The 21,939-nt window shown below is 44.1% G+C and overlaps 2 protein-coding genes across 2 annotated transcripts in view; one reads left to right on the forward strand and one right to left on the reverse strand.

Moving 5' to 3' along the window:
- Positions 1-97: 97 nt before the first annotated feature.
- Positions 98-2,873, reverse strand: LOC117744355. The gene is made up of 2 exons (XM_034552560.1): positions 1,241-2,873; positions 98-1,210 (listed from the first exon to the last, which is right to left on the reverse strand). The coding sequence occupies exon 1, from the start codon at positions 2,162-2,164 to the stop codon at positions 1,274-1,276; it is 891 nt and encodes a 296-aa protein (XP_034408451.1). The 5' UTR covers positions 2,165-2,873; the 3' UTR covers positions 98-1,210; positions 1,241-1,273.
- A 4,407-nt stretch (positions 2,874-7,280) lies between these two features.
- LOC117743866 (TBC1 domain family member 12-like) overlaps positions 7,281-21,939 on the forward strand; it is a 22,033-nt gene continuing 7,374 nt past the window's right edge. Inside the window, exons 1-7 of the mRNA XM_034551773.1 lie at positions 7,281-8,951; positions 16,728-16,860; positions 20,123-20,259; positions 20,825-20,907; positions 21,015-21,132; positions 21,247-21,353; positions 21,897-21,939. The exon at positions 21,897-21,939 is cut by the window's right edge and continues 41 nt beyond it. Coding sequence (XP_034407664.1) covers positions 7,594-8,951; positions 16,728-16,860; positions 20,123-20,259; positions 20,825-20,907; positions 21,015-21,132; positions 21,247-21,353; positions 21,897-21,939 — 1,979 coding nt within the window. The 5' untranslated portion in view covers positions 7,281-7,593. The remainder of the gene's footprint in view (positions 8,952-16,727; positions 16,861-20,122; positions 20,260-20,824; positions 20,908-21,014; positions 21,133-21,246; positions 21,354-21,896) is intronic.

Consider the following 21,939-nt stretch of genomic DNA (forward strand, 5'->3'; position numbering starts at 1 on the left):
GAGAGATGAGACCACGTTTTACAAACTAACATGTTAAACTCTCACTGGAAGTCGTCGTGGAAATTCATGAAATAAAGTGAATTCGAGCAAGCAGTTTTCTTAAGAGAGATTTAATACAGATTTGTGTATGAATACAGGGCTTATAGCTTCATAAAAAACAAGTATATCTCCATCTTTTCTCCTCCATTTCCTCCGGTTAAAGGTTACATGACGGGAGATTCAGAATGATCAAACATAGAAGACATTAAACATGATTGGACGACGCGTAACAATATATAAGCATGTGTAATAAAGCAATTCAAACACTTTTATGCCGTATGTGTTGTTTTTTGATTAATCTAAACTATGTGTGTACTTTGTACTATATCAGGCTACAAACATGATTTTATAAAATATGATCAGTGTATATTAAACTACCCAACAGTGCATATAAAGCAGTTCAAATGAGCACATTCGCAAACATCTACAGAGGTAAAAAAGCAACATACACATTAATGCAGCAGTAATATTAATCCAGAAATGTGTTTATATATATATATTGGTTTTGAATGCAGGACTTTCACTTCACAGTGTGGCATTAGTTCCTTTAGTGAAATAAAGTATCTGATTAACTCTTTGACCTCCTGTACAATGTGAAATCATATCCCCATGTTCCGTGACCTCAGACAATTGGCCATTCATTTTTGTTTTATTACTGAAACAGTAGAATCAACCTGGAATGTAATATTGCATCATTACACTGAAAGAAACTAAAATCCACTTATTTTTGTCATGATGAGCACTTCTTTGTATCTGGGTGTCAGTGTGTGTGTGTGTGCTCATAAAGTACATTTATTTTCCTTTCGTACCACTTTCCAAGTGGTTTCCCTCTCTACGTCTCAGAGGGAAACATTGTACTTTTTTTTTTTGACAGCTTTATTTATTTGTAAATTAAAATATGTTCACACAAAAAAATCCATGAGCAACTTGTAAAATGTTGTTTTGATTAGACTACTCAACAGCATATTTAAGTACAGCTACAACAATAAATGGGTTAACTAATAATTAATATGTGAATGTTTCATTTCCTGCCTATTCTTTCAATCATTTTCTTTCATTTGTTGGAATATTTTTGAGTTGTTTCCTTCTTTTTTTCTATGTACTTTTACTTGAGTAAAAGACCTGAATACTTCTTTCAACACTGGTGCGTGTGTGTGTGTGTGTGTGTGTGTGTGTGTGTGTGTGTGTGTGTGTGTGTGTGCGTGTGCGCGTGCTTGCGGTGTTGTGTGTGCGGTCACCAGCCTCTGGAGTCCGCCTCCTCCATGTAAGTCAGGCAGAGTGGGGCCCCACTCCTCGGTCCGTTACAGTCTCTGGCCCAGTGGTCCGGGTCTCCGCAAGTCCAGCATCCGCTGTCCCGAAGGCCCGCGTTGACCGACCCTCTGCCTCTCCTTCCGCCTCCTCCCCGCAGAGCTCGGATCTCCGCCTTCATCCACCTGTCCGTCAGCAGGACTCTGGCTTTCTCTTTCTTCTCCTCCGCCTCCCTCAGTTTCCGCTCGTGGTGGACGGCGTGCTGCCGGACGACCGACAGGCTTTCCACGTCCAAGCCGATGCAACGCTCGCGTAGCTGCCTTCTGATCGGCTCGTGCATGCCTTCCAGGAAATATGTCTTCAGCAGATCTTCGGTATAATCGTAATACCGCGACTTAGCTTGTCCGACGTTTTCCTCCAAGACCTTCTCCAATCGGACAAAATAATCCGCCACCATTTCGCCACGCTTCTGTACGCAGTACCCCACCACGTCCAATCGCGTGACGGCGGGGAAAGTCGTTCGCATCCTCTCGCAGAGTCTCTCCACGTGGTCCCGATACACAGAGCCCCGGGTCCAGTCGAAACGCAGGTCGCTCTCCGGCCAGTCTCCTTGCACCTCGCCCCATTTCAGTTGAATGCCGTAGATTGTGAGTATTCTTATTTCTCTCAAACTCAGTTTGCAGACGTCCGCAATCAGGATCAGCACTTCCGCAAACGGAGCGCCTCCTTGGGGGTCGAGATTTGGCAGGTCTTTGGCGAATGAGCGCAGGTCCTCCGGTGTCCAGGCCGCCATCCCTGCAGCTTCGGTCACTCTCGGCTCGGGCACCTCCATTACTTCGATGGTCTGGGTTGACTGATGAGCTCTGGGATCCGGCATGCTCTGTGCGGGTGCAGGGACACTCTGTCCATACGGGGCTGGAGCAGACTCCGGGCCCGGCACGGTGGGTTCTGCTGCGGCCAACTGTCCTCGGACCTCCCGGTCTGGCTCGACCGGCTGCTGGTTCCGACTCCTCGGATGTGCAGCTGAGACCGGCAGGAGATCCTACTCTTTCTGTGGGAGTGCACGCCCCTGACTGGTTTCCTCCCCCATCCTCTTGCGCCCCTTCTCTTCCAGGCTCCATCTCTTCTCCGCCTCACTTTTCCACATCCTAAAGGCTTTCCAGTCTATTTTGCTTGTTCCCTTCCTCACCTCATAAATGGCCAAGTCCTCTTCTAGTTGCTGTATCTTACCCACACTAAAACTACCATTCTCAGGGAAACCACACATCCGCACCCACAAAGGGAGCTGCTTACAGGTGTTGACGCCATGTTTCTTGCACATGATCTTTGCGCATCCCATCAGCTTGGACTTGTCGACATTGCCACAAGTGAAAGGTTTGCTGTTACTTTTCCCCATGTTTGTTCAAGACGTCTTCGGTGCTGTTTTCCTGTGCTGGAACAAAGAGTATCGCAAAGCAAAAGTTGTCTTCGGAGTAGCAGAGAAAAGAATGCAAGCAGTCTGAAGGAGGAGGAAGCTCGTGCACAGGAAACATGCAGCAAGAGAGCAAGGAAGGGTGGGGGTGGTGGGGGCCAAACTGCTAGGGCCAATAAACATGTCAAATGTTATCTATGCGCGCAGGCAAGAGGGGGAGGTTTTTATTTTATTTTGCAACAACAGAAATATACCAAATGGGTTCACTATCACGGTGATCTTCAACTGAATTCAGAGCAAAAGTACGAGCATGTGAGCGTTTTACACAAGACAGTGAACTAGAAGTGTGAGCGTTGCAATCCTCTTTCTGTTGAGAGAACTTTGAAGAACGTTCCGCGAGTTCTGTGGCTCCTGTGGGATTTTTTTTTGCTCCGTTATCGCTTGACCTTTTCGATGAGGAGAACACATTAAAGACGAGATAACCGGGGACGAGTTCACGTGGGTCATTCTGAGGACATTCTGAGGATTGTTTGTGTGTTTGTTATCTATTCAATTCAATTCTTTACAATCTGTACACATAGGACATCCCTGTCCCAGGACCTCACATCGCATCAGGAAAAACTCCCCAAAAATAACCTTTCACAGGGAAAAAAGGGAAGAAACCTTCAGGAGAGCAACAGAGGAGGATCCCTCTCCCCGGATGGACAGAAGCAATAGATGTCATGTGTACAGAATGAACAGCATTTACAAAGTTACATAAACACATTACATGAATATGACAATGTATGAATGGACCTCCAATCCATGAAACAGAAGGAGGTAGAGAGGAGGGGGGGCGGAGCGATCAGCAGGGCCAATGGGAGGCCGGCTCACCAGGCATCAGACACCTCCAGGTCCAATGGACCCTATGAGACGTGAAGTCACAACGACTCCGGGGAGGAAGCAGAGTTAATAAGGTGCAATGGAGAGATGTAAATTCATCCATAAGGAGAGAGAGAAGAGGAGATAGGTGCTCAGTGTATCCTAAAACATCCCCCAGCAGCCTATAAGCCTATAGCAGCATATCAAGGGGCTCGACCAGGGCAAACCTGATTCAGCCCTAACTATAAGCACTATTAAACAGGAAAGTCTTAAGTCTATTCTTAAATGAGGTGACTGTCTCTGCCTCCCGGACTGAAAGTGGAAGCTGGTTCCATAAAGGAGGAGCTTGATAACTGAAGGCTCTGGCTCCCATCCTACTTTTTAGGACTCTAGGAACCACAAGTAGCCCCGCATTTAGTGAGCGCAGCTCTCTAGTGGGGCAATATGGTACTACAAGCTCCTTAAGATATGATGGTGCATCACCAATCAAAGCTTTGTAGGTGAGGAGAAGAATTTTAAATATGATTCTTGATTTTACAGGGAGCCAGTGCAGAGCAGCTAATACAGGAGTAATGTGATCTCTTTTCTTAGTTTTTGTGAGTACACGAGCTGCAGCATTCTGGATCAACTGGAGGGATTTAAGAGACTTATTAGAGCAGCCTGATAATAAGGAGTTACAGTAATTTAGTCTGGAAGTAACAAACGCGTGAACCAGCTTTCTGGATCTTTTTGAGACAAGATGTGCCTGATTTTTTAAATGTTACGTAGATGAAAAAATGCAATCCTTGAGATTTGCTTCACGTGGGGGTTAAAGGACAAGTTCTTTAACTTCTTAAGCAGCAGGAACTTCTTTAAGTTCCTGCTCCTTCCTGCAAGAATAAATGTCCCGATTGATGATTTTACACCCGGTGTCGAGTAATCATTTTTCTAGCAGTATGTACATCTTATAAAGGGGTCGTGGACATAGTGGGGCTAGGATGAGACCTGTTCCTTCAATGGGTTTAGGTTCACAGCCCTCATCGGTCTCCTCTGTCCTCCCTGGTGAGCTGCACAAAGGGTTCTGCACAAAGGACAGATACAGGAGAACATTCCTGATACAGGAGAACATTCCTGACACAGGAGAACATTCCTGACACAGGAGAACATACCTGATAATAAATCAGACTTTATAATAAATCACCTATGGCCAGATCCTCCTCAAATTGAACAATCAATATACCTTGCACCACTTTCACTTTATACTTTTTCACTTTTTTTTTTACTGTATACACTTGGATACACTGTATACACTTTTTTTTTTCTTTATTATTGAATTTTATCTAAATTTAATCAAATCTAATCTAATCTAATATGTCCTGCTCTGCTATTTTATTGTATTATATAAAATAAGATAATCCTTTATTAGTCCTGCAGTGGGGAAATTTACCAGATTGTATTGTATATATTGTACATTTTTTCATACTTAATATTATTATTTTATGTTTACTCTGTAACCTTGCTTGCCGCTGCTACAACCAAATTTCCCCCTGGGGATGAATACAGTATATATATATATATATATATATATATATATATATATATACAGTATTTATCTGACAGAGTCTGGACAACATCACCTAACCTGAACATGCTGTGGCTGACCTCTTATCTGTGTTTGGAGAGAAATGCATCCTGGTGCCATTCAGCAAGGCAATCAAACCCATAAATGTTCCCTTCCTCTCTGCAGGAGGCCGTGTCACACAATCTCTTCCCCAGGCGACCGCATACAAGCGGCCTCTTCTCCCCCTGGGAGTGGATTTAGAGCCTTCCTGGCTCTCATCTGCGATGTCAAGAGGACATTAAACACAAGCTAGATGGGGACGAGTTCAAGAAGCTCCACATACCTCATGCAGGTCGTTCTGAGAAAAAAAATGTAGCCTACCAGGTGTTAAGTCTTTTTAAGCTGACAATTATTAATATTGAAAACCCAAGAAATCACAAGTCAAATACTGCATTTATAATTGTTGCAGGTTTGAACATCAAATTATATTCAATATAATCATGTTGTGCTTGTGCTGGAAAAGAACCCTTTGAGGGCCCCTATTTTGTGAAACTCCTCGGCATATTTATTAAACTTCCCAGAGAAATCGCATGATTTATGGGCATCCCACTATTAACACATTCTTGTACAAACCCCTCCCCCCACATCTGCTTCCTTGCCTATAAGTCACACCTCTCTCTTATCTGTCTGCTATAACCTTCAACTCATGAATCGGCCTTTCGAAAACCCGAAAGCTTGCACCCTCCCTAAGACGGCACTCTATCTGTGCATGTTCGTGTGTTACGAGTATATAAAACTGAGCCCTTCACCAATGTGCATTTGTGCTCCTCCGCGCAGGAATAAATACTCAGAAGCTTAAAGGTTGACTGTTGGATCTCATTATTTTAAACGTCTCATCCGAAGCTCGTGAATAGGAGTTGCGAATAAATTCCATCGCAACTTCACGGAGACTCTTTGTACATTTCTCCAACCTTCACTTTAGTGGGTGCCCCTTGTTGTGGGTGGGACCTGTTACATGCTGAGTCAGATCATAGTTATCAAGGACACCGCATAGATCTATAGACCCTCTGCCCTGGGGGTTATCAACACGGGTATGACAACACAATACAAATCAATATAGATTATAGACAGCAGTTGAGTGAACTCATCAAAGACGGTTGCACAGTATGTTGGTGGTCTGTAAATGTTGAGGAATAAAACTCGAGTGGAATTCAGAGCCATAAAAAAGGATCTACAATGACCAAAAGACATCTGCTTGCATTGAAGAGAATCATTAAATAAAATAGCAACTCCACTTCCTTTCTTATGCGCTCTTGTTTCACTCGTGAAACTGAAGTTGGGAGGTGTTGATTCATTAAGAACAGCTGCACTGAAATCATTGATTACAAATGTTTTTCCTGACAGAGACCTGACATTTAATACAGCTAAGTTGAATGTGTTAAAGCTCTATTTGCCCAATTTATTTCTCTGATTGTGCCAAAACTGGCTGAGGACTTCGAGCCAGTGGAAAGTGTGTGATCAGAGGCTGTCCCTGATGAAGAGGTCGGAGACTCCTCCTCTTGGCTGTGTGGCTATCTCTTGTTTAGACTCCTCTTGTCTCCTGTCCTTGGCATGTGGGAACAGACGGGTGACGCAGGAAGAGAAAAATAGGTTACAAGTAAACAGTTTGACTCCTGACTTGTTCAGACAAACTCCATTTGCCTTAAAAAGATGTCTGCGCTTCCAGAAAAGGCAAAAACAAGTTGATAAAATGTACTGAATGGTCAGTGCATGGTGTTTGATGTGAATGTGGTGCCACTAGTGTATGACATGTAAGACATTTCATCAATGACTAAAGGTGACATTTTGTTGTCTACATTGGAGTTTTACAACAACAAGTTCAAAGAATTACTCCAACATGACTCAACCCTCGACATGTCACTTAATGCAGAACTTTTACTCACATTTTACTTAAGCATTTAGAAAGTTTTACCTGAGTAAAGCATCTAAGTTTTACCTGAGTAAAGCATCTAAATACCTCTGGTATACATTCTGAATACTCGTATTCATTGACGGGGTCAATGGGGTCAGGGCTTTTCTGGTGCAGTTGCACGCAGTGACCGGCAGGCGTCACTGTAATCCTTTCAACGAATCAGAGAGCGAGGTGGGGGCGGGCATGACGTCATTATTGGGGTATTTTCAAGATGGCGCTGGACCGTGGCCGGAATGCCGCTGCTGCAGCCAGCTAAAAAATTAAAAAAACGGTTAGGGGATTTAATTAATCTTCTGTCCGGCGACGACGCTTAAATTCTCAAGACGGAAGTTGTTTTTTTAAGACGTCAGACATCAACATGTTCCTGCCGGTGAGTCTCAGGTGATGTTGAAGGATAAAATGGTAGCCCCTTCTTCCAAGAACAACAAAACCTGCTGCTGCGGGGCCGGGCCGACAGGGCAGGGCTACTCGCTGCGGGATCTCACGCCCGGGGTCGAGGCTCCCTAGACGGACTGAGTGCTCATGGAAACCACGAAGGATAACGGAGGGTCGCTCGTCGTCGACGTGAACGAGAACGAAGAAGGCGGAGAAACGGGCGACGGGGGACTCAAAGACCGCAACACGGCGCTGCCAACCGGTGTCAGAGGGGGTCGGGAAGCGGGGAAGGGTCACGTTTACGTGACCGGTAACGAGAGGTATGTAAACAGGGACGCCTCGGCGCAGTCGCCCACGCGCGAGAGGGAGATCGTGTTGGATTTAGAGGAGTGCCTCCCCGGCCAGGTGGCAGGCAGCTGTGTGGTTTCGGGGGTTTGCGGCGACCTGAACGGATTCACCGAGTCATTCGGCCTGGAGGAGCTGACGATGGTCGGAGGAGGAGGTGGAGGAAGGCTCGGCCTCGCGGGGACCACAGGCGCTTCCTGTCCAGCTGTGCTCGGGGCTCGGGTTTCAGTGGACGCGGGCCGAGAGATGCGGCAACCGCCTGTGGGAGAGAGCGAAGGGGAAACCCCGGATTCCGACGACGTCACCCCGGGAGAAGAGGCGACCGGCGGCGGCTGCATCAGGACTTTCCTCCCCCTCGATCTACTGCCATGCGCGGGGAAGCACCAGCGGAACTGCGCTTGCGCCGCCGCGGCCCCACCACAGCGTCCAGATGTAAAGATGCCCAACGGGGATGTCGACGGTCCCGATACGGACGTGGCGTACTGTAAACGGACCGGGGCGGTGCCTCCCGGCCCGCTGGTTCTGGCCCAGAGACTCTGTTCATGCGACGTGGACTGCGGGGAAGCGAAAGTTGTAAACGGTGGTTTGCACTTTGTGACCACCGCCAGGGTGACATGTGACTGGTCCGACTCGGACGACAACGCCGACATGCCCTTCGACCTCGGGGCAAGGCCGGAAAACGGGGCCGGGTCGGGGTTTTGTCTCAGAAGCCAAAGCGACCACAGCGGGACGTCGGTCACTCTGTGCCCGGGGGAGAACGCTTCAGAGCTCCCTCACTTCCTCCACCCGGCCACGGACTCCCCCACCCTGGGATCAAGTGCCAAAACCCCCTCGCCCTGCCCGTCAACCCTCTCTGAACCCACCACCGGGGAGGACGAGGGGGGGTTCAGCGAGCCCACTTTGCCCGTCAGGCCGCAGACATTGAGGACTAACTCCAACGTTGTGTTGTCCCTCAGTCTTGACGCCACCCCGTTGTCCCCCGACGACGAGGAGGGGTTTTACTTTGGAGATGAGGGGTACGAGGAGGACTTCAGGAGCGTTTTGGAAGCGGGTCGCAGGCAGAGCGCCCCGGATCAGGTCCCCGATTTCAGCAAGCCAGAGGACGGCTCGGACCCCCAGCTGATGCCGAAGAGGTTCGGCATAGCTGATTTCTTCACCAGGTAAATAGAAGTGCTCGAGCCCCAAAGATTTGCCTGCAAACCAAACAACCAGTATTTTAACCCGCCCTCATCTACTTTCATCTTAAGAGTTTACTTTTATAACAAACATATATAATCCCCACTTCTACACAGACTATGTCAAAAAGACTTAAATATTCTCCAAAACCAGTGAAATCCCTGTAACAGAAACTCAACTGAAAGGAAAGACTTTAGCTGTAGACTTTAGGGAAGTAGAGTAGCTGAAAATATACCTTTCATAAGACACACTGGAGCTACAAGTCACCCTCACTTTCATCATCATTCAAACAGTAAAAAGTGTTGATCGTCAAATCCGTCTGATCATAACCCCCCAAAAAAACACATTGCTGTTTTTGTAAGGAGAGAGGAAAAACAAATACATATTTCAGCAGAAGGCCCTAAAATACAGAGATGCATTCCATGCTGCCAATGAAACTCCAGATGCAATCAAGTGTGGCCTGTTTTTATTTATTTTTGGCAAGTGTAACTGTTTTCGGTTGAAAATGAAGAGCTGCTGCTGACAAATTGTTTGTGTGACTCTTCGTCAGTCACATCACTCCTCCATGGTCCGCCTCGAGCAGAGTTCAATTGAGCTTAAACTGCTGGGGGGGGGGGTATTTAATTTGCCCCGTCTGCCCTCGCCTCAAACAGTGCTCCGGGGGGGTCGGTTGACTTTGTTTAAGCCCATTTGGTATTTTCATCTCCCACTTCAACTTGTGACCTTTTTTTTTTCCATTTGGTCCTCAAGCTGTAATGAGGATCTGGCGTCGGTTTGACAACTGGACGTGACGAATGGATTTTATTTTGAGATATTTGTGGTTTTATCTCTTTCCAAAGACACAGCAGTCAGGATGAGGGGGAATAGATGGCAGTGTATGAATTCATTCCAGCGCAATCACACATGTTTTAGTTCAGAGATTTTCGATGTGGACACTCCAAAACCCCAACTTTCAGTTTTATGATATTGGACCGAGGCAATTAAATCCTCACATTGGAATAGCGGACACCAGATATATTTGCACGATAATTGACTAATTGATCGTTTTCAGCGGACACTGCGGATCGCATCTTGTGCGAAGAAATTGAGAAATTGTGGGCTTTTAAAGCTGGTTTTGGAAGGATGGGGAGAGAGAGAGACGTTAACAAGCACTGGGAATTTCTTGATCCAGTTTAAGGAGATACTTCTGGAGATTGGGGGGGGGGGGGGGGGGGGGGGGGGGGGGGGGGGGGGGAATAAATAAAAAATACCTCCATGCCAGCGTAGATGCATGAAGTTCAAGTAGTAAACCAGAAACAGTCCACATGTATTTTGTTCACACATGGGTTGTTGTCATCACAGACTCAGCTATTGCCTTTCTGTAACTTAGTTTAACTGGTGAATCTCAACATTAGGCTGTTTTTTTGTCGACTAAGATATCGTGTTGCATCACAGATTTCCACGTCAAAAAAAAAAGGGGAGAGACAAACGGAAACAAAACATGACATTTAGCAGCAGACATATTTCTCCTGCAGGAGAATGTTTCTTTTTCCGTCATTCCTAATCCCTCACTCTGGAAAGGGAAAGTAGTTTCTCACATCCCAAAATTGGGAATAATCAGACAGCTAAATGCACTGAAAACGCATCCTTTTGTCCACATGAACCTGCGAAACTTTGCTTTCACAGCAATACATCTTTGTGCCCCCAAGAGATATGGTGTGGGAGGGAGGGAGGGCGGGGGTAGTCCATATTTAATATCAGTTTCCATTCTGATAGAGGGATTAAAGAGGATGTCAGCCAGGCGACTTGACCGCTTGACGCGTATCGGTTTCTCTACATTGAAATTGCCAGCCGCAGTCTGCGGCCTATAGCTGTGTAATAGCTTGCATGTTAATCGTGCCCCAGTTCCGCGTATGTGCAGTAAAGTGATACAGCAGGGCTCGATGAAGCATTGACTCGGCACAGCCTCTTTTCTCGGGGCTTAGCCCACATTCACTGCTCCCTCTGCTCTCTATTTCTGAGGCCGATTCGACCATCGGGCCGATTCATCGCCACCATTTAACCTCCGTGATGCAACGGAGGTGTCGTGTCTTTTTGTCACGATCGCATGGCTCCTTTTTTTTAAATTTTTTTTTTAGAACAACCAAAAAATTATGTGAACACACCTGGAAAAACAAGTTGGACCGTGTGTATTTTTCTTTGTCACTCGTGACATTTGTAATTGCATTTGACGCTGTGAAGACGGAGGTGTAAGAAGTAATGCTTTTTGTAAACACACCCGTCTTATATCCCAGGCCCAAACACTTATTATCCTAAAACATAGTAATTAAAGTAAGAAAAGATGGTATTGTCCTGGTATAGTTCCCACAGTTTCTCTTTCTACTATTCATAATCACATGATTGTTAAATCATGACCCCCCGTAATGACGGAGAAATGCTCCGTTATGACCGCGATGTCAGACTTGTGGCTCGTAGAGGACCAGAAGTGAGGTTTAGTCTGCCCACACCGAAACCTCGTTTCCGATCCACTACGTGCCGCTAGTCTTGACGCGCCACCATCTTGCGCTCGTACTCGACACCAGGAAGTACGTGAAGCCTTTTCAGGAATCCGAGGATTCTGAATCTGCAGCCTGGAGGCAGCAGATGTGTCGGCCGATGGCTGAACTTCTGTTTGGGGGAGATGGTCCGACCGGCTTTTACAGCCGCACCTCCGCTTCCTCACGTCCCGGCCAATCGCAACAACACAGTCTCACAAACGGCCCAGAACTATTGAACATCTACACATGCAAGTGGAGGCTTAAAATAGTCTATTTGTACAAGTGTGTTCATCTAACTGCTGATGCAACGTGAATCTGGGATATCACAACGCTGTTTGTTTCCCCCCCCCCCACACAATACTATACCGTTTCCACACCTCTGGGTTGTCTCTCCACCATCTTGGATCACTTTAATTATTCGAATGGATCCGGCGTTGTGCTCATTGATCTCTGTGGTTGACGGTAGGGACAAAGAATGTGGACGTCATCGTTTTTGTGCCAGAGAAAATGGAATAAATTTAGAAAGAAACCCCACCACCCGAACACTCAACCTATCTTGCAGCTCTACTTCAGTTAATGTCTTCATCCAAACGTTGGAAAATAGTTTAGATATTTGATCAACATGCATAAGTAACACTGAGCAGAGCGAGTGGAACCGCACCCGGACAACTTTCTTGTAAAAGACACACAAGGAAGTGAAAGAGGAGGTTTTTTTTATTTTTTATTTCTGATGCAGTAAAATCTTGTGTGGCTGTTTTTTTTCCCTGTTAAATCTCCGTCTGTGTCGAGGGCCTGTTTTTTCATTTTTTTCATTTATTTTTTTTGCGGTCCTCAGCAACCGGCTTAAATGTCTCTGCGTCTCGGAGGAAATCCAGACAGACGGAGAAGAACGCCAGAGACAAAACTGCTCTGCTGGAAAAAAAACCTCCACGCTGGCTGTTTGGTTCACGCTGCCGAGGTCACTAAGGGTCAAACCCACTCTAACAAACATAACTAGGTTTAAATATAGCTTTTCAACACCAGCGTGTTTATAGTAACATTTTGTGTTTCAAGGTTGAATTTATCCATCCGTCGTTTGTAATCAGCCAAGCTCGAACGGGACTGTTTTTAAATCATGACCAACACAAATCACACTGAAATGTTCTTGTGTTTCGGGAAAACTTTTGACGAACCATAATAATCTGTAAACAGAATCTGAGGGCAACTGGGCACTTGTAGTAATGACAAGAGGCAGAACCCATCGGCTGCCATCTGACGACTATTACGCTTTTTTATTACCTAAAAGATCAACTGTTAAATGAGTGTGAACTGGCTACTTGTGCTGAGATTACTGCTGGTTCAACATGTTCTCAAAACCACGTGGTACGTATATATTTTAAATTTTAGTTCCAGCATTTTTAATACCTTTTTTTTTTTTTTTTTTTTTTTTCCTCTTTGCATTACGTAACGCCGACTTTCTGGCAAGAAATCTGAATTTTGGCTTCAGTACAATGTAAAGATAAACATTCCCCCCCCAAAAAATACTATTTTTAAAGTTATTTTTTCACCATCAACGAGGCTTGGTTTGGTTTTTGATTGAAGGGCCAACAAATACACCTGTGAAACTCATCAGAAATTTCTTTCTTTTATCCATTTTTATTGGCGCACCCTGTTCTTGTTTGTCCCAACTAATTCCCTCTTTTTTCATTTCCATTATTTAACAAACGCTTCATGCTTGGGGGGGGGGGGGGAATTATATTAGCTCTAATCACTTTCAGTGGTTAATTATTTACAATCAGACATCCTGTGCACGCCACTTAGATCTTATCACACACTCGATCACATGGTGTCCGTCACGTTGCATTTCTGGCTTCGTTCTGGCTCTGCTGAACAAAACACTTTTTTTTTTTAATGTGCAGCTACAGGTGTGTCTGACACCACGGTGAGATCAAGGCAGCTTCTGATCTGAGGAACAGCTTCTTGTAACTGACACCAAGGGAAACGTTGTGTGTTATGTTTAACACGATGGAGTATGAATAGTGACAACCGGGACCTGTTGTATCAGACCAACTAACACCGCTGGCATCTCATTTTTATTCTTTTACAGAAGGCTGATATGTATTTCGTGTATTTGAGCGTTTCAGCTGTCTCCACATTTGCAGGTTCAGTGTTTGATCCTCGGTGTTCTTCTCCGTGAGCTTTATGCTTCCCACAGTTGCAACCCAATAGTATGATTTGTCATTTACTGCAGTTGGTAAAAACCCAGCGCAAATGGGCACAAAAGTTTTTAGAAAATAACTTCCGCTTTTCTATTTCTGATGTGTTGTTTCACTTGTTGCATAACAAGAAAGAAGACACTTTATCTGACGGCTTTAGGTTCTGAAAAGATTAAGATATTTACATTCAAAACAGAAGAGTAATATGTAAAAAAACAAAAAAAACAATTTTTATTCTATGCATACATTTTTTACGGGTTGCATTATTTGCTGCTTTCCCTTTTTTTAAATAATTCTAATAGTTTAATGTATTGATGTTGAGGGTTTGACTGTTGGTTGGTGTCACTTTGGGCTCTGGGTAACTGTGACGGCATTTCCTACTATTTATATAAACCAATCAGTCAGTTAATGGAGAAAATGATTAGCAGATTAATCCATAATGAGGATAATCATTAGTTAATAGTTTAAAATGAGCTCCACACTGGTGACTGTTCACAGTGATTTGGTTCAACTACAACATTACAATCCTGCTTTTACATTAATGCATGAGCACTAATAATGTAATGATAATATATATACAATGGAACAGTCACAAGGGACATTTTAATTTTAAACAAATATTGCAAATACAGAAATGCTGAGTCATGGAGATTGGATACAAAGTACAAGATTAAAATGTAAAAGTGGCAACTCTCAACAGATAATCGATAATCACCAAATATGACCCGCTTATGAATCAATTATTAATGATCTGTCTCATGCATATAAACATGTAGACCTTTCCTCAACGCTTATCGTGCAATAAAGGCGTCCAAGTGTTGGTCTTTAAAGGAAGAGCTTGTTTTCTTTGACGCTTCAGAGTGAAGAAGGTTGAGCCAGCAGAGAAGGGAGGAATAATATTTACTTTGCTGTCTGCTTGAGCCACAGCGTGTGTGTGTGTGTGTGTTCACTTCCTTTTCATAACTCCTCCAGTTCCTCTCCCTCCTTCCCTCTTTCTCTTTCCACCAGCTGACCAGCAAGCTCTTCATCCACTGAAATTAACGTAAAAAACTGTTGATCTGGCAGCTTTTTTTTTGCTCCAGCATCACTTCCAAAACCGCTGCAGCACGACTGTGGTTAGGGTGATGATGAGGATGATGATGAGAGATGAATCACCATCATTACATCGTCACTCTTTCTAACAGCGTTTCTTTTCTCACTCGTTTACGAGGAACTGAATTATTGTTCGGGAGCTTTTAAGTCTGATATTAAGAACTTCACCTTTTTTTTTTTTTTAGAAGCCACTTGGATAAAGCTCTGAAAATCACAATATTCTGAATATCTGAACATGATTCACAGGATGGGGAAAGTCTGACTGGTGATTTAAAGAACATTTACAACATATTATGATATTATCAGTGTTATTTCTTTCTGTATAACGGGGCAAGAAATGCTTCATTTTCCAGGTCTCCAATTTAAGTTATAACCATAAAAGTTTCCTGGAAAGAATAGAAGTAATTTCTAATGAATTATAGGAAAATAAACACTATTCTGAGAGTTTGTGTGAAGTACCCACTTATTGATTGCAGAGGAACTTCATTGAAAGCATAATATAGACACACAAAGGTAGAATCAAATGTGCCAATCAAACACTGTCTATTTACTAAAATATAGAACCAAATTACATGAGGCATTCAAGGAACCTCCCTAAATACATGTGCGTATCAGCTTCTTTCTAGGAGACTATGTGCCCCATTAAAATAATGTGTTTTCAATGCATCGACATAAACACTAAGTTAATTTAGAAGAAGAAAACAAACACTGGTGACTGTTCGTATTTGATTTGGTTCATTTTTTTTTTTTTTTATGTAACGTTTGGTGTTTAGAATTGTGTATTGACAACATAGATTTACAGATTTCACTTCAGTATAGAAAAACAGATAATCGTACACATTACCAATATAAGTCAGCCAGTCTCTCTGTGAGTGTATTGCAGCATGTTGTCATAGCTACGTTGACCACTGGTAGAAAGGTGCAGCGTAAAGCTTCTGTGGAAAGTTTTCTGGATGAGAAGTTTTTCCCCGCTTGTTGTTATTGAAGAGAACGTTTCGCTTTTATGTTTTCGACTCGTGGCTTCCTGTGTGGAGACGGGTTTCCTGCAGCGATCGCATCGGCCACCCCAGAATTATATTTGGACCAACGGGAAGAATGAGCAACATCTTACCCCGCTGCACACACACACATCTTACCCCGCTGCACACACACACATCTTACCCCGCTGCACACACACACACATCTTACCCTGCTGCACGCACACACACATCTTACCCTGCTGCACACACACCCATCTTACCTAGCTGCACACACACACACATCTTACCCTGCTGCACACACACATCTTACCTTGCTGCACACACACACATCTTACCCCGCTGCACACACACACATCTTACCCTGCTGCACACACACACATCTTACCCTGCTGCACACACACACACACACATCTTACCCTGCTGCACACACACATCTTACCCTGCTGCACATACACATCTTACCCTGCTGCACACACACATCTTACCCTGCTGCACACACACATCTTACCCTGCTGCACACACACACACATCTTACCCTGCTGCACACACACACATCTTACCCTGCTGCACACACACACATCTTACCCTGCTGCACACACACACCTTACCCTGCTGCACACACACACATCTTACCCTGCTGCACACACACACACCTTACCCTGCTGCACACACACACACCTTACCCTGCTGCACACACACACATCTTACCCTGCTGCACACACACACATCTTACCCTGCTGCACACACACTTTGTGATTCAAGGCCAGTGAGGCTTTGAGAATAAGTAAACTGTATAAATGTTCCAGGAAAGATATATTGTCGTAGAGTCAGGATAAGCTGAAATACTCAATAATTATTATTATTATTAAAATATAAAATCCACTTCATTGCCTCCAGTTCTCTATTAATTTTAAGAATATAAGTTTCGTTGAAGTTAATTTCCATTGTAATAACGATTCCTTCCGTCTCTCTTTCAGGAGCCTGTTTTCTAGGAAATCCAAAGAGCCCAAGGCATTGTCCCATAATGCAACAGGGTGGCGACTGTTCGGCAAGACGGCACTAAGGGAGGAGCCAACTCCAGACCCCGACTCCACCTTGTCCACACAGCAGGTCGGCGCTTTAAACACACTCGTATGATCTTGGCCAGGATGGCAACGTGTTTACTTTCCTTCTCGGTTGAATGATCAGCACAAAGGATGAATAACTTTGGGAGAAAATATCGGGTTCTTTGATATTAATTCAAAGGTGCAAGGAGGACATCAATACAGAATAATTTAAGCTAGTTACAGCTCCCGAGGTGCATTTCAGTAATGATCACATTGTTAAAATTCAATCAATATCATCCTCTGGGGTTAGTTTTAGTTGAATTTAGAAAGCAATAACAAACAATTCTGAATTGACGACGGCTCTGATTCATTCGTAGAAGTTGGCTTTATAGCAAAAACCAACGGGAAAATGTAGTGAAACAAAGTTAATTGCATACAAAACCGGTGGTCATATTTCAAATCTGTAGTATTATTATGTTACCTACGTTCTAATTTGATTGAGATCAGTAAAAATAAATGGAAATGTACTGCGAGGAACAATAATGTAGTAATAATAATAATAACTCCTCTCCAGTGAGACGCTCAGTGTGTGGGCGCTTTTATTTTCTAATAATGGATGCTCTGCTTTCGTAGTAACCACGTTACTGCAGTGCACATTACTTGGGTTCGCTTGATTTCTCTCCACCTGGTTTCCCGTGCAGACGTAAATATAGTGAGCGACGATATAAGTGTTTAGTCAAACCTTTTTGACATCGTTTAAGACATCCATCAACAGAGACGTCAACTCGTGGCCGCTTTTCTTTTGCTTGTGTTGGGGTTTTTATACACAGTTGCAATTAAAGTCCAGATGCTGCCTTATATTTCTGTGCGACCAAAGAAGTTAAAGACTTTAAATACAGGAAAGTGCTGTGTTTGTCTGTCTCTGTGTGTGTGTGTGTGTGGCCGGGGGTGGGGGGGATCCCGACCTTAATGCAGTTAGCTTGCATCTGTTTACGTACAACATTGGGGCTGGAAAGAGCATGTAAAATGGATTTACTGTGTGTGTGGTCGCTAGGCAACTTCCACACACTACCTGCAGCTGAGGACACAGATCATTACCAACCTCCTCGCTCTCTATCTCTATCTACACACACACACACACACACACACACACACACACACACACACACACACACACACACACACACACACACACACACACACACACACACACACACACACACACACACACACACACACACACACCATTCGACCCTCTATCCCCCACCTGCTGTCTTGTATAAGGTTGTGCCAGAAATGACACATACTTACTTAAACATACACAGCTGTTCCTCTCCTGTCATCTAGAGCAGGTGGTAGCACATGCACACGCACACGCACATGCACACGCACACGCACACGCACAGCTGCAGCAGCTTCGTTTCTCTCCAGTTGAATTTAATTAGACGGGGGGGTTTGATTTTCCCTGGGCGAAGACGGCAGATCCCCACCATGCTTATTTCAGCTCCGGGGAGGATCTCTGACCTCACCGTGTAGTGAGAAGGCAGACGAGGCCGACTGGAAGCTGACGGCGCCGACAGCAAACCGTCTGACAGCCGCTGCCCTTTGTGCTTTTTTTTCCCCGGCTCACATGATGGAGGAACCGGCCAGATGTGGTTCGGCTTCAGTTGGTTGCTTTGAGTTCAGTTTGTGCAGGGATAACTATCAGGGATTAAAATGATAATCCTAACTGTGATTCTGATCGTGTAGTAATCCTCATTATCAACTTCCGGGTTTTATCAAAACTAATTTATTTTTACATCTTGATGTGACTCCTCTGCAAACATCTATGTAATGGACTCAATAACTAACTAACTTTTAAGTATGTGGACCCACAACAGATCCACAACAAGGACGCTTCATGACTCTATTCTCAGTTATTAGAAACCAAGAGGTTTTATAATTTCTAATTACTTTAGATTGCAGCTGTAAAAGGAAATGCGTAATGCAACCGCGTTCAATAATATTTTGACTGCGGTCTGTTTCCAACTTTGTCTCGTTCCTGTTGCGACATCACAATGACTCCTCCCCCCCCCCCCCCCCCCCCCCCCCCATGCACAAAGCCAGCTCCACAAAGAAGTGGTCTTCCTAGTTTGGTAGATCCAACGCCCCTTTGGGATGAACTGAGAAATGGGACCGTGAGCCAGACCTGATCCGCCCAACATCAGTGTTGGACATCGCTAATGCTGCTGAGGCTGAACGGCAGGTTCAATATCTTAAATCACTGCATCGCCCACCTGATTTTATAGTATGACTCTCACTTCTCAGTGAAACTTGATGACAAAGCAGCACCGGTTACATTTTCCATCTCCAGAGTCGGAGAGTGAACTCTTTCTCCCTCTGCTGGTGACGCTCAGGACTCCGTGGATGAAAGGCTTGTTGTGTTGTGTCGTCGACCCGCAGCTGTCCCGCTCCGGTGAATGAACCGTTTATTGTGCGTCACATTCGACCGTTAGACCTCAGATGTACGAGTTCACACTCGCGTTGACATTCATTAGGCCACACACACACTCACTTACGAACAGGGTTCACTCCACGTACATGCTTAGTCGCTTTGATGGTGCACACATGCACACAGTCACCCAGAGATGGAGATTTATTCAGAGCTTTTCCTTCAACAAACTTCTTTTCTCATGTGCTGAAGCTGATGAACAATACTCTGTGTGTGTGTGTGTGTGTGTGTGTGTGTGTGTGTGTTTAACAAACAAAGATGTCAAGTCTCTTGATTAAACATAGTTTATAGTCAAATTCTATTAGCAAACTAAATTTGAGTTCAAATTTAATTTATTTAACAAGTTGTTTTTGTTCAAATATATAAAACTTGAGTTGTGAAAAATGTCTGACTGAACCTTGTTTCTTCAGTTTGTTGCTTTTCTATTACTTTTTGTGTATTTGCCAGCAATAATAACGTTCACTCAGATATTAAAGTATGTGTTTCTGGTATGGATGTTTCATTTTAATGAATTTGGTACAATCTTCAGGACCACTCTTGAGCTTTTTCGGAAAGACATACAATATTCATGTTACGGCAATATTGTACAGGTGGTGCCTTTTTGTTACAAAATAAATGAGTTTTGATAAAATAATCATCACTAAAGTGGACATAATAACTGCAAATTATATTGCGCAATAATAATTGTATTGTACCGGCGGCCTTTAGGGTCAAGAAAAGACAAAATCTAGTCTCAAACCTCGATATCCATACAGGATCGTGAATGTACGACCTCAGTTGAACATAACGTAGCTCAGAGAGGGGTTCAGGTCTCTGACTGTCTCCGTCTGTGTAGTGTCCACAGGAAGAGGAGGAGGAGGACGACTTGGATGAGTCCTCGGGTCCTCAGCTTCCCTCGGCTGCAGGGAGAAGGAAGAACCTGGAGTTTGAGCCTCTTTCCACCACCGCGCTCATCCTGGAGGACCGTCCAGCGTGAGTACCAGAACATGTGGCTTATGGTGGTTTCATATTTGATTGATTCTTACCAACTGCACACAGGAACCGGAGTTGATAAAGTGTCTTTTAAATAAGTTGCAAACGGATCAAAACAAATATGGATCTTGCTATTATTATTATTATTATTATTATTATTATTATTATTATTATCAGTCAGTTCCATTTATAATGTCTATAGGATGCTTCATATACTTTTACACCCTGACAAAGTCTTTCAGTTTTTTTGAATTTTCATTTCATTTGACAATTCAAATAAATACTCGATTAATCCTGAAAATATCTGCCAGATGTATTGATAATAGAAATTATCATCAGTTGCAGCCCTGAAACACTTTAGTTTGAGGTACTTTTTTTATTCCCTTCATTGGTACATTTTCCTGCTGGGATTCAAAAAGTAATGTTTTGTCTCAGCACGACAAACATTCTGAGTGTAAAATAAATGTTTGTCATGATAGTGACATGAAATGTTCATCTGACCCCATCATCTGACTTGTGTTACTTTTAAAAGTGCAAAGTGGCTGACTGGTTTTCTGTCTTTCAGGAACCTGCCAGCCAAATCCCTGGAGGAAACTCAGAGGCACAAAATGGAGTACGACGAGATGGTCGCAGGAGCCAAGCGGAGAGGTACACACACACACACGCAGACACACACGCACAGACACACACACACACACACACACTTGGTCCCGTCTCACTCAATCTCTCTCTTTCTTTCTCTCTCTCTCTCTCAGAGATGAAGGAAGCCCAGAGGAAGAAGCGTCAGATGAAGGAGAGGCACAGACAGGAGGACATCATCTCAAACGCCATGGTTGTCTGGAACAACGAGATCCTGCCGCACTGGGACAACGTGTACGTCTCCGCGGCTCCGTGTGTGTGTTGTGTACACAAGCGTGTGTGTTTTGGTGCGTAGTGTGTTTACTTTGCTCATTGTGTGTGTGTGTGTGTGTGTGTGTGTGTGTGCAGGAAGGGAACGAGGCGGGTGAGGGAGCTCTGGTGGCAGGGACTTCCTCCAAGTGTCAGAGGACGAGTGTGGAGCCTCGCCATTGGCAACGAGCTCAACATTACACCAGGTACAAACTGACACACACACACACACACACACATTATATAAATGTCTCTTATTGTCAGCTCTGGAGCTGTCATTTTGAAGCAATGACGGTTAAATATGTGAAGTGTTGCACAGCTGCATCGTCTGTCCATTGTCATGTAATTGTCCCGAAATGCCGAAAAAGACCTCCGCAAAGGATACACTTGTGCATCCTAGCTCCTCCTGCAAGCCTCCTATCTCCTCGAGATGCAATTTAGGAGTTGAGACATCCTTCAAAATGGTGCGATGAGATCTGTTTGTGTGTTTTATAGGCAAGAGGAGCCATTGTTTTTACGGGATTTATTGACAAAATAAAAATACTCAACCAGACTTATCCTTTAAATATATGAATATACAATAAAAATATGTATTCATTTGTGATTATGAAAATACAGGTGATTGAGGAATAAAATGCTTAATAGCGTTTCAGTGTTACAGCCAGGCACAATTACTGGAATTTCTGCATTTTTCTGTCGCACGTGAAGTGAAAACCTGATTTATGGTTTGTGTTTTTCTCTTTGTGCAGAGCTGTATGAGATCTTCCTCTCCAGAGCCAAAGAGAAGTGGAG

This window comes from Cyclopterus lumpus, chromosome 15 (assembly GCF_009769545.1).
Source record: "Cyclopterus lumpus isolate fCycLum1 chromosome 15, fCycLum1.pri, whole genome shotgun sequence".
NCBI lineage: Eukaryota > Metazoa > Chordata > Actinopteri > Perciformes > Cyclopteridae > Cyclopterus > Cyclopterus lumpus.